This window comes from Callithrix jacchus, chromosome 11, assembly GCF_049354715.1.
Source record: "Callithrix jacchus isolate 240 chromosome 11, calJac240_pri, whole genome shotgun sequence".
NCBI lineage: Eukaryota > Metazoa > Chordata > Mammalia > Primates > Cebidae > Callithrix > Callithrix jacchus.
Window position 1 is genome coordinate 74,509,534 of NC_133512.1, and position 13,711 is coordinate 74,523,244.

Below are 13,711 nucleotides of genomic sequence, written 5' to 3' on the forward strand. Positions count from 1 at the left end.
GAGTGCTAACTGCCAGTTACTTTCCAGGAAAGAGAGAGAAAGATTATTTATTTGCTCCTAAGTCCATCTCACCCAGGGGTGTTTTCCTGACCCTTTCCTCTGTGTAAATCTCTTCGGTTATCATTTCTCTCAGAAGCCAGGGATCCTAAGACATCCAACTTCTCGAGGAATATTAGTGATAAGCTTGAACTGGAAAAACTGTTCTGTTTTTTTCCCAACTGAGAAGATGTCTGAGATCTACACGGAAAATCAGAGAAGCCCTGAAATCTGAAACTTTCAAAAACATACTAAATGTGAGCATAATTTTAAATGATTGTCTTCTGTGTTCTGTCTCAAACACACACTGAATCTAAGTAATACTTTTCAGGGCAAAAACAGAAAAAGAGCTAAGTGAAGAAATTGTGCTAAGAGACATAGAATCTGTTACTTTGAAAGTAACTGTTTTCCAGCCTTATTACAGAAAATATTACTATTTTCTGCTAAATGGAGATAAGATCTCCATTATTAATTGAAGGTTTCTAAAAGAGAAACCAGAAATTCTTGTCTCCTTCCTTTCCCATCCCCATAGTAAATGAAAAGGGTCAAAGGAAAATTAAACATCAACGTTTTTCCGAACTGTCTATGAAATATAAACAGCTACTCTAATTGTTTAAAATAATTTTTTAAAAAACCTTCTATACAAAGATTACCAGCTTAGGGTCAGTGGCTAATGAAAGACCTACAATGAAAGCTTCTGACCAAACTCAAGTCTTCCTAGATTCTAGAAACTCAATCACTGCATACATAAAACTTAAACAAAATCTGTTACAAAACATTAACAGACTTGTAAAACTGTTCAAGTTTTTACATCTCTTTTCTGTTATTCCTCATTTTGAGTTTAATGGAGTTCTGCATTTTCTGCAATTAGAGAAAAGAGAAAAAAGAAAGAGTGAGAAGATCTGAGAATGACATTTTTCTGATCAGACCAAAGTTTGTACTAAACCACAGACATCTTCCTTCTTGTGGTATATTAGCTTCAAGAGGCCATATGCAAATTCCCAGAATAAAATTTTAGTTTCTAACTTACCTCACACCATTTCTACATGGAAAAAAAAAAAAATATATATATATATATACACACACACACACACACACATATGTATACACACACACACACACACAAACACACACACACATATATATATTGAAGCAAAATGTTTATTTACCAGATGTCTGAGCTCTTTCAAATCTCGACAAACAGTGTAGAAAACTCCAAGAAGAATGTTAATGTAGGCAGCATAGAAATCAGCTGAATACTCTGGAGGATGATCATGGGAAAGGATCTTTTGAAGGTTCCCTGTTCACAGGACACAAAATAACTTATAACAATTAACACAGCACCCTAATCATAGCTTCGAGCATTTCATAACAAAGGAGTTAAAAAAAAAACCCAGATTCAGAAATAATTAAGGAATAATAAAACTATTACAAGATTAGAAAAGTGTGATTTGTGATATAATAAAAAATACATATTTGATTTTCACCCCAGTTCCTGGCAGACAGCTTCAAAAAACCCTCAGAATTTAAAGAATGAGAAGGATAAATGGAGTATCTTTTGATACTCATAATAAGCCCTTTCTTGATGGGTGACATGGTTTGGCTCTATGTCCTCACTCATATCTCATTTGAAATTTTCAGTGTTGGAGGAGGGGTCTGGTGGGAGTTGACTGAATCACGGGGCAGACTTTTCCCTTCCTGTTCTTGTGTTGAGTTCTCATGAGATTTGGTTGTTTCAAAGTGTGTAGCACTTCCTCCCTCGCTTTCTCTCTCCTGCTGTAAAGATGTGTTTGCTTCCCCTTCACTTTCTGCCATGATTTTAAGTTTCCTGAGGCCACCCTAGAAGCAGAAGCCTGTACGACCTGCAGACTGTGAGCCAATTAAACCTCTGTTTTTAAAAAATTCTTTATAAATTACCCGGTCTCAGGTATGTTTATAGCAGTCTGAGAATGGACTAGTACAGTGGGCCCCTAGGTAGCTTCAGGATGGGGACTGGTTGTCAGAGGAATCAACCATGTGATTACAGGCCTGTATTCTCACATACACTGCTATGAAGAAATACCCAAGACTGGGTAATTTTAAAGAAAAGAGGTTTAATTGACTCAACAGTTCCACATGGCTGGGGAGGCCTTGAAAACTTACAGTTATGATGGAAGGTACTCTTAACAGGGCAGTAGGAGACAAAATGAGTGCCAGCAGGGGAAATGCCAGACACTTACAAAACCAACAGATCTCATGAGAACTTACTAGTACAAGAACAGCATGGGGGAAACACTCCTATGAGTCAATTACCTTCTACCAGGTTCCTCCCATGACATGTGGGAATTATGGGATTGTAATTCAAGATAAGATCTGGGTGGGGACACAAACCAAATCAAATCAAGCCCCTACCTCCTGTCCTTGGGAAAAGGAGAAGGACTAAAAAGATTGAATTCATCACCAATGGCCAATGATTTAGTCAATCATGGCTATATAATGGCACCTCCATAAAAAAAATCATAAATGATGAGGTTCTGAGAGTTTCCAGGATAGTAAATATATCCACATTCTAGGAGGGTAGCACACCCTAGCCCCACAGGGAAGAAGCTCCTGGGCTTGGGACCCCAATGGTCCTTGCCCTGTGTATCTGTTCATCTGGCTGTTCATTTGTATCCTTTATAATAAACCAAGTAAAGTGTTTTTCTGAGTTCTGTGAGCCATTCTAGCAAATTATCAAACCTGAAGAGGAGGTCATGGGAAACTCCAATTTATAGCCAGTTTTCAGGAGTATAGGTAGAAACCTGGGACTTAGACTGGTGTCTAAAGTGCTAATATTCTTGTAGGACTAAGCCCTTAACTTGTGGGGTTAGTGTCACTAACTTCTGGTAGTTAGTGTCAGAAGTGAATTGAATTTTAGGACACCCACTTGATATCTAGAGAACTGAAGAATGTGTTGTTGGGTGAACAAAAATACCCAATACATTTAGTGTCAGAAGTGTTTTGAGTAAAAATAATTCTGAAAAAGTAATCAAAATTTTGAAACTGAGGTTAAAAAAAATTATTAAATAGGCCAGGCATGGTGGCTTATGCCTGTAATCACAGCACTTTGGGAGGCCAAGGTGGGCAGATCATGAAGTCAGGAATTTGAGCCTGGCCAATAGGGTGAAACCTGTCTCTACCAAAAATACAAAAATTAGTCAGACATGGTGGCACGTGCCTGTAGTCCCAGCCACTGGGGAGGCTGAGGTGGGAGAATAACTTGAGCCCGGGAGGGAGAGGCGGAGGTTGCAGTGAGCCGAGATCGCACCACTGCACTCCAGCCTGGGTGACAGAGTGAGACGCCATCTCAAAAAAAAAAGAAACTATTAAATACTCCTTAAGACAACTAGAAAACAATTACATCTAGAGAAAATCTCAAGAACCATATTGCTGACAAAATCAGGAAAAAGGAAAAAAATACTGAAGATTCTAGTTTATTTTTCTTCCTATTAAGTAAATCAACTAGGAAAAAAAAGAGGGGATAGTACATAAACTACCAACAAACTAGCAAATGCTCTTCATGCTTTGTAAAATGAAAAGAATACATTAATTTTTTTTAAAACAATCATCACCTGATCCTAGTCCTTACTTTGTTATTCCCACTCTTATAAAACAAGTTTTCTCCCTACAACTTTGGTATCTTTATTTCTCTGCTATTTTATCTCAGACTCTTTACAAAATGTCATGTTAAGAGTCCTAACCTTTTATTTTATCCTGCTGGAAATAATCATATTTTAGAAGCACAGTAAAATTTAAAGGAAACAACCATCTATTATTCAAAGTTTCCCAGTCTTAATACAGGAATCAGTTAGTCATTCATTCCTTATTGTAAAATCCTCTGACTTCTTGGTGCAATGATCTCCTTAGACTTCTCAGTTAAGAGCTCTTTGCATATGACTAGAATTTAAAACCTAGTTCCAGAGTGCTCAAGTTTTTTGCAAAAAATTACAGATAAAAACCCTTCCAGGATATTCTGATCATGTCAATTTCCCTAAAAATACTAACCATTATGTTAGTATTTTTAACCAGGCCATTTACCATTGGCTTTTGATTTTAACCACTCTTGTGCCTCACAATAAATTAGATACAGGTACAAAATCAAACAATATATATGAACTATCAATGAAAATTTATTAACAGAAGTTTAGAAACAACTCTATTAAGGAATATTTTAAACACAGCAGTTGACAAAAAAAAAAAAGATTTAAAGCCTTGTTTCATACTTAGAATATTATCCTGAAGAGATACTAGATGAGACAGTGTTACTGAATTTCCTTTTTTATTTCAAAACTACTGAAAAAAAAAAAAAAAAAAAAAAAAGCGAAAACTTCCCTTTGGAGTCTACATACTTTTACATTCTAATGGCAAATTTTAAATATAATGTCACTAAGTTGTTTTAGCTATGCATGGGGGGAATATAAGATATAGTGAAATTTTCTAAAAGGTACTATAAAACTTAGAACAAAGGTGTCTACCTATAAAACCTACCAAATAACTGGATGGATGTAAGAAAAGAGAGATGGAGGGAAGAGATCAGTGATCAGAGAGATGAACATAGATAAGCAAAAAAAAAAAAAAATATTCTATAAATGAATGGATAAGAAAATTTGGAAAACAGTTGAGTCTCCAGCTCAGACTGTACTTCTAAGTGCCCCCTGAACATCTCAATGATATTTCTTGCATGTAGCCCTCAGTATCCCATAAGATAGTCGATTAGATGTTACCACTGGCCTACTTCAGCTCTCATGAAAGTCTTAAAAGAATCAGAAACCTCACTATGTTACTGTAAAAGTAAACCAGCTACTTGCTTATAGACTGCAGTCAAAAATCTCAGAATACAATTCTGTAACAAGCAAGTCATGCCAGCTCTAAGAGTCTAGGACTATTCAAATTCATGAAAAAAATCCCATCTATAACGAAAAGCTGAAAACAGTGTATCGTCAGGTAGTAAATAAAAGGTAGGAGAAACCCACTGCTTGGTCTCTTTGGGTCTTAAAATTTCATTATCCAAATATAGTCTCATGTACAAAGAAAAGCCATTCCTAACTTGGAGAGAGACTTCTGCTTCCAGTTGTGAGACAGTAAGAGCATCCAGAAATACCCTCCTCTTATAATCAATTAAAAATTGGACACAGAATAGAAAATGACTATTTTCAAATATCAAACAAATGGTAATAAAGGACCGTAATACCTGAGAAAAGGTAAACAAATAAGATGAGTCCTACCAGTAGTCAACCTTTGTAACGAGGCAATTTTAAGACTGTATTGCAGGTAGAGTTCCAAAAGGAGCTCATTTATCCTGCTGAATTGAGGAGACAGAGACCAGAGCAGAGAGTGCTGAAGTAGCTAGAGTTTGCAGGGCAGAGTACCTGAGAGGAGGAAGCTATGCCAAAAAAAGAGCTCCAGAAATCTGTACAGGGGTTCCCTCCAGTCTCAGTTTAAGACCAATCTATGCTTATAGATGATTATTTCACAGGAATAGTGTATGCATAGGGTAAAACCCTATAAAGCCACGCAAGAATTAGTTGTTGGGAAAAACCATTATAGGAGAGCTATATGTCAATTCCCAGAATTCATATAGGGCTGTGAATTTTTCATGTTGCCACCAGTCAGAATGCAGAGACCATGCTAAACACACAGGGCATTCAGTAGAGATTCCAGAAAAACTATGCCTTAGAAGTGAGCTAAAATTAGCCCTGGAATAAAGGCTACTCTAGATCTTCTCTCCAAAAAAAGCTTAAAAATAGTCTTAAAAGGGTCAACTATATCTGTAAGTAATTATAAATGCTAATGAGAAAAAAGTCCAAAACACAACAAAAAATACAATGTCTATAATTCAATCAAAAACTACTAGAAACATGAAAAAGTATAATGGATACCCAAGATGGACACAAAATTAGTCGGTGGGAACAAACTCAAAACAAAAAAGGTAACTGAATTAGTAAACAAGAACATTAAAACAACTATTATAAACATATTCATATGCTCAAGGATATAAAGGAAAACAAAAGCATAATGAGATCAGTAACGAAAAATGTTACAGGATGAAATTAGCTGCCTACTAGAGACTTGTGAAAAAAAAATCAATGAACTTAGACATAGAAACAAAAAACAATTCCAAATAAAACACTTAAATAAAAAGGTATAAAATTTAAATAAACAGTCTTTCAATGGGCCAATAACAAGCGGTCTAACATACTTACAACACAATCTCACACTAAAAAAAAGAGGAAAAGGTAGCGGGGGAGACAGACAAAATATTTGAAGAAATAATGTCTGAAATTTTTCCACAGTTGATGAAACTATACACCCACAGATTTAAGAACTCAACAAATTCCCAGCAGAATAAACAGTTATTTTCTTTCTTGTCTTTTTATTTGTTAAAGCCAAAATATTAAATATTATATTTAATATTTGAGTTTTATAATAGTTGAATAATATAATATTACATGGTTTATAAAAAATATAGAAGTAAAATGTAAGAAAACAGCAGTACAAATGTCGTTAGGTAGGAAACTATAAGTCACTGAAATTTCAGATTGTTATCAGAACTTAATCTATCCTGACACAATAACTAAACCAAAAACCTGATCAAGTACATTATAATCTGTCTGAAGAAAAAAATATCCATTGCCTAAAGATGAGTAGTCTGTAAGAGGTAAAGACCAGAAAGCAAGACTTCCAAATTGGGCTTCTAGCCATAACTGCTAAGATGAGTGCTGTCCTTAAAATTAGGCAACATATTCCTGAAAATGACATATGTTTTAAATTATTACAGCTGAATAACATTAACCACTTAGATAATCTCTTTGCCCTGGTTCCACGCTTAGCCATAATTTTAACTTATCGATTAATGTTCCCCTTCTGAATGGCTTTTTGTCTGACTACAGTGTTTTTGCTTTAAAAAACCTGAATACGTAAAAGGCCCTAAAATTTAATAATCAGAATTTAACTTGGCTCTGTTATTATATACTTTTCAAAAATCTATTATCCTATACTCACTAAAGTTAGCAAGACCACTTTATTTGCTTTTGTCCTCAAACTACCTATATGCTGCTTTGTATTTTTACTTTTTAAATTTTTTAATCAAATTCTATAGTTACATTATTAATTCAACATGACTAAAATGTACAAAATCAACATATTTTTATAATTTTCTTAAATTCTAAATTTCTCAGTACTTAAAAGTAAAATGGGTCATGAAAAAACTAAACTATGAACAGTGCTGACATAGGTACAGTTTTTTTGTTCAAATAAAATCTTTTATTACTTTTCCTCCTTTCTTTTTGTATTTTGGGATTTTCATGGATGAGAAATTAATGAAAATAAGGACTCCCTTCATCTATTTTGGGTTGCTGTTTAAAAAAATCTCAGCTAATTAGCTAAGACAGGAGGTGTTATTTGACTGTTGTTCTGGTGAAAACAGGCAAAAATGTGCTAATCTTAACAATGTATGTTTATAGCTGATTAGTTCAGAGGAATAGTGTTAATGAGGCCAAGGTCATGAAATGCTATGTTTTTTGAGACGGAGTTTCACTCTTGTTACCCAGGCTGGAGGGCAATGGCGCGATCTCGGCTCACCGCAACCTCCACCTCCTGGGTTCAGGCAATTCTCCTACCTCAGCCTCCTGAGTAGCTGGGATTACAGGCACACGCCACCGTGCCCAGCTAATTTTTTGTATTTTTAGTAGAGACGGGGTTTCACCATATTGACCAGGATAGGCTCGATCTCTTGACCTCGTGATCCACCCGCCTCGGCCTCCCAAAGTGCTGGGATTACAGGCGTGAGCCACCGCGCCCGGCCGAGATGCTATTTTTTTATAGCCTGCTAACCACCTTATGCTTCACAGTTATAATCTCTGAATCACAAGTATCATCTCTGTATGACACCCCACTGTTAATCCATAAAGCTCTTCAGCAACACAAAAAATTATTGTGTTCTTCCAAAAGCCAAAATCATCAGGATCTATGAAATTTAAGATTAAATACAACCCCCAAGAAAATAAGACACACAAAGGCTGGTAATTGGTACTATATGAATTAAAGAAAAATGAGATTTACGAAATCAAAAGATGCAAGTCCAACATACATTAAACCCAAGTATATGGTAAATGAAGATTTCAACACACTCTTAATATGCTTTACCAGTCTAGTTTGATTATTTGTACTGATGCCATAATCACAATATATGTACATCTTAATGTACTGACAAAAAAATGAAGATACATTGGCACAAATATGAGAGCTGCTCATCCAAAAGAAATTAGTAATTATACAATAACCTCCCACAGTTCCAAAATAAAAATTTTGTAAGTGCAGAACTACAAACATCTTATTTGAGACTGGCAGCAAACCTTAGCAGTTTAAGATATCAAAGTATCCCATTTGAATATGCTAGTTTAATCTTTCAAACAACAAAAACTATTCTACTGCATATCGTTTGCCAAAACAATGTTTTAAGGTTTACCTATGCTGTAATCAGGAAAATACAAGACAAATGGCTCAAAGCATCCAGTATTTGGACGAAACTTTTCCCAAACAATTTCACTGAGAAAGATAACAGTCACATTTCTGTCAGCCTGTAAAAGAAAGGAATAAAAGTAACTTTGCATTTAAAAGTCTTAATCAGAGCACTACTTCCATTTAGGTTTTCTTTAAAATAAATCCCCCACAGTTCTAACCTATAACAAATTATTTGCATATCAATAAACCATATTTAGAAAACCGAATCAAGGCGCTCATCCATTTGCAAAGTGTCACACACTTATAGGTTAATTGACATTTCAGTTACCCATGAGTGGTAGGATAGTCACATAACTTATAGACATTTTAAAAATTATTTTATTTTTATTTTTTAAAGAACTTATAGAAATTAAGACTATATTTACTTGAATACTTAAAACTCTCTTATGGAAATTTTCAAAAAAATCATAAGCTTTCAATCAATAAACAATAAAATACAAAACTTAGCATTTACCATCATTAAAATGGCTACTCTAACCCAGAGAAAACAAAATATGGAGTTGCCATATGCCAAAACAGATATGCCCTAATATATAACATGATATAAAAAGAAAAGTTTAAGGTTTTTAAAAAGATTATTTTTACACAAATTGAGTAAAACTGATGTTGAAGATACATTAAAAACACTAACAACTATGAGTTATTAGTATCTAAAACACCAGTGTAAAGCAGATGGCCTCTGAAGTATATTTAGAAATTAAAATTAATATACCAAAGAAGAACATTAAGGGAATAAGCTCAATGTGTCTGTTATCCTTCAGAGTGGACACAAATACTCTATGCATTGCTAGCGAGAATTCATTGAAATTTTTCTCATATTCTTTTTGACATTTCCGAAGCTGACAAAGCAGATATGATAGCTGTTTTGGTCTACAAGTATTCTTTGGACCCAATCTCATATGTAAATTATTCTACACTGTTACAGTGATTAACTATTTATTGATTCCTAACTTGTGTATCCTAATCTTATACACCAACTTTCATTATTTAGAAAAACATTATTTTGATTAACATAGACAGCTGAGTACAATAAATTCTTAATTTCATTGAATATCTAGCATCTTTATGAAAGAGGACAGAATGTTTACTTTCAAATGCTTTTTTGTCTTATAAAATCATTGTTTTTTTGAGACAAGGCCTGGCTCTGTCACCCAAGCTGGAATGCAGTAGTATACGAGCTCACTGTGGCCTCAACCTCCCCAGATATAAATGATCCTCCCATACCTCTCGAGTAGCTGGAACATGTGTTACCATGCCCGGCTAAATTCTGTAACTTTTGTAAAGACAGGGTCTCCGTATGTTGCCCAGGCTGGTCTTGAACTCCTGGACTCAAGTGATCCTCCTGCCTCAGTCTGTCAAAGTGCTGGGATTACAGGCATTAGCCATCCCATTGGGTCTGATTTTTTAAGAATTTCTGAATTTATTTCTATAGGGGTAACACAGTATGCCATAATCACAATCCTGATAACAAAGTATCAAGTTGTTTTTGCTATAAAAATATCATTATCTAAAAACATTTTATAAAATCAGTTAAATATATTCAGAAGTTTAAAAAAAGAGGATATTTATCAAGCTGAAAGGATTTTAAATTGGTAATGTTCTCATCTATTCTTCTGATAAGGACTTTCAGCATATATGATATCCATCATATTTTAAATTTCCTTTCACTTAGATACTTAATAAATAAAAAAAGAGAAATGCTTTTGCCAGATTTTTCTTAAATGAAATACATTTTTAAAAATCATGTATGTTTCCAGAAATGTCAAAACAATTCTCTTTTCCAGTTCAGCTGAGATTACTCTAAATCTTTAAATTTTCTTCAAACAGCTTCTATAATTGAAACTAAAAAATGGTAAAAAGTCCTAATTGTTGTGAAGGGACAGATGATCGCCATTACTGTGTATAAGGAGGAAAAAAATAGGGTAATTTACACTGAAAAGGCAAGAAGACAATAATGCATTCTGGATAGCAGATGGTGAGTTCTAGAGCAAAGCAATGGGAAATATTGGATGAGAGTATGCAAAAACCTGCAAACACAAACGCAACAAATAAAAGGAAATGCTATAGGAGACTTCTACTCAAAGAAGACAGGTCTTGAGTCTCAGTAATAAAATGTCAAGAGTTAATGATACCAAGAAAAGCTAGACTGTCTGAGGTTAACTTCCAGAATAGGCCACCAATAACTATACTTATTCTCCTGTCCTCTCTATACCTCCCCTCTCTCAACTATTACTAAAAGTAAACTTCAGGAATCGGCCTTAGGCACACAATGATTTCAGTGGCCTCTCTAAGCTTCTAGCAGATTCTCAAATTTGAGTAATATATTTAACTTTAAAAGGCAGAAATGCTTTGAGCACTCCTGCCCTCCCTAAGTATTTATTATAATTTTGCTTAATACTTTAAAACATATAAACATAAAAGTAGATAAATATAAACTGCTTAGGCTCAAAGCCCTTATAAAATTATAAAACCAAAATAAATTTATAAATACAAACTATAAAACCAGTAAAATTTAATTAATATTAACTGAATATATTGAACAGTATTGTTCTGCTCACACAAAATCTTTGTGAATATGGTCCTACCTGGAAACAACCACAGCTATTTCCCTCACCAATTTTCTTTATTCAAACGATTATAAAACCCTGTTTTATCTGTGATACAATTTGGCTTTCAGCTGATACAAATGCCTAGTAAGTCCACTCCTGTGCTTTTCTTACTGGGCCATGACAATCACAGTAGTACTAATTCGTAAGCCCTCACTTAATGTTGTTGATAGGTTCTTGGAAACTGTGACTTAAAGTGTAACATATAATAAAACCAATTTTTTTTCTCAACAGTGTTAAAATGAACTGATGCTGAAGGTAAGGAGAACCTGCTGTAAGCAGTTTCACTTAAAGCCGTATTTCCCAAGAATCTACTGAATGTTACGTGAGGACTTACTGTACTATGTGGAACCAACACAAGAGTAAACTGAAATACAAAGGTAAACTCTGACAGTGAGTGGTCATAAGATAGAAATCCAGATGATCCAGAATAGCCATGCCATTCTTTAGATTATTCTTATTTTGAAATGCAAAGAAAATTGTAAAATTCTTGTGAGATTTTAAAGTCTGACCCTCTAGCACTTATTCTAGCAATATCTAAAATCTTTTAATAGAAAGCAATCACTTCATAGAGAGAAAAAGCTAAAATAATTGAAGAATAAATGCTATCAAATCAACTGCTTTTAGTATGAAAAAAATACTGAGGTTTACTCATAACAGAGAAATGTGAACTAAAATTACATTAAAATGTTAATTGTCACCTATCAAATAGCAAAATGAAAAAAATTCACAACACGATCTGTTGATTAGGTTGTGGGGAAAAACCACTCTCTCACATTACTTACCAATTCCTGTAATCTAAGAAATCCAGGCAAAAGATTTGCTTCCATATCTCTTAGATACTCTGCTTTATCTAGAACCTTAAAAAAAAAAAGTATTTATAAACCCTTTACAAAATGACATGATTTGAGTATGTCCCCCAAAGTTCATGTGTTGGAACTTAATTCCCAAGGCAACAGTACTGGGAGGTGGAGCCGCATAAAAGATGATTAGGTCATGAGGGCTCTGCCCTCATGAATGAATTAATATTGTTATCAAGGGAGAGCATTAGTTATTGAAAGAATGGCTTTGTTATAAAAGGAACTTCTACCACCTCTTGCTCTCACCCTTGTCCTCTCTTGTACTTCTTCCTTTCATCATGAGACAAGGCAGCAAGAAGGCCCTTGCTAGATGCAGGCACCTAAACTTTTGACTTCCTAACCTCCAGAACTGTGAGAAATAAATGTCTTTTTTAAAATAAATTATCCAGTCCATGGTACGCTGTTATAGCAACACAAAATGGTCTGAGACAGTAAGTTTACATAATATACTGCAAAATTCAAAACTTGAATTTTCCAAGTTATAAAGAAAAATTATAACTTCTGAATTAACTTTTAAAATCCTCTTTATAATTGTAGAAAGACATTTGAAATAGATTAAGTAAGTTAAAAAGCAGACTACTTCTAACACGTTTTAACTCAAATGTCTAAATACAAAATGAGTAATAGCTACATTTAAAAGGTTTGTTTTAAAGGCACACTACCAAAGGAAAAATAAAAACAGATGGTGTAACATATCCTGATGACACTTTCTTAGGTATCTACAGCTGTGTGCATTTCTTATTCCATTTGATAAAAGATAGATGGCTACCATGTACCAAAAATTACAGGTCTTTCTTATCCAAGAGAAACAAGAAAATTATGAATTTTGTCATGTAGAACCATCTTTCTTCAACTTTGTAACTGCATGATAAACCCTGTCTAACTAACTGGATAACTGATCATGTTAAAAAAAGATTCAATTTTTGTTCAGTGTAATGATAATGTTATTGGGATTACAGTTTTTCAAAAAGTCCTACATTTTAGAGATATATAGTGAAGTATTTATGGACCACATGATTTGATACAGGTAATAGTGAATGGGGTACAATTGACACAAAGTTTGGCCGCATATTAATTATTGAAATAGGGTGATGGATATATAACATTATTCTCTTTACTTAACGTGTCTGAAATTTCCATAATAAAAAATGTTTTTTTAAAAAAAGTTTCAAGAGGTCCATTAAAACAAAAAACCTGTCCATTAAAACAAAGAAATCAAAGTCTTTTTTAAGACTACCTAAAACATTTAGTCTAACGTTTGTTTTTATTATGGAAAATTTTAAACACATACAGAAGCAGGGAGACTAGTACTATTATATTAATCTGCACATATATACATCACCCAATCCCAACAAATACTAGTATCAACATAAGGCCAACTTGTTTCTTCTATGCCACCCTTTACCTCCTCCTCTACCATTTTGTTGGATTATTTTTAAATAAATCTCAGACATTATATCATTCCATCCTAAATATGTAGTAAGCCACTCTAAGAGATGAGGACTCTTTTTAACCATAACCACAGTATCATGACACCTTATAAAATTAACAATATTCTTTAATATCATCTAATAACCAGTACTCGAATTTTCCCACTTGTCTCATCCATTTCTTCTATATTCAGTGTGTTTAACTCAAGATCCAAAAGGGTCCACATATTGCAACTTG

The 13,711-nt window shown here is 34.0% G+C and overlaps 1 protein-coding gene across 2 annotated transcripts in view; it reads right to left on the reverse strand.

Annotated features, from left to right (window-relative positions):
- ORC5 (origin recognition complex subunit 5) overlaps nucleotides 1–13,711 on the reverse strand; it is a 91,570-nt gene that overhangs the window by 65,486 nt on the left and 12,373 nt on the right. For both annotated transcript variants that reach the window (XM_002751686.4, XM_054237379.2), the window contains exons 4-6: nucleotides 11,969–12,043; nucleotides 8,522–8,633; nucleotides 1,206–1,336 (exon numbers count right to left, since the gene is read on the reverse strand). In XM_002751686.4, the coding sequence (XP_002751732.3) occupies nucleotides 1,206–1,336; nucleotides 8,522–8,633; nucleotides 11,969–12,043 (318 nt within the window). The remainder of the gene's footprint in view (nucleotides 1–1,205; nucleotides 1,337–8,521; nucleotides 8,634–11,968; nucleotides 12,044–13,711) is intronic.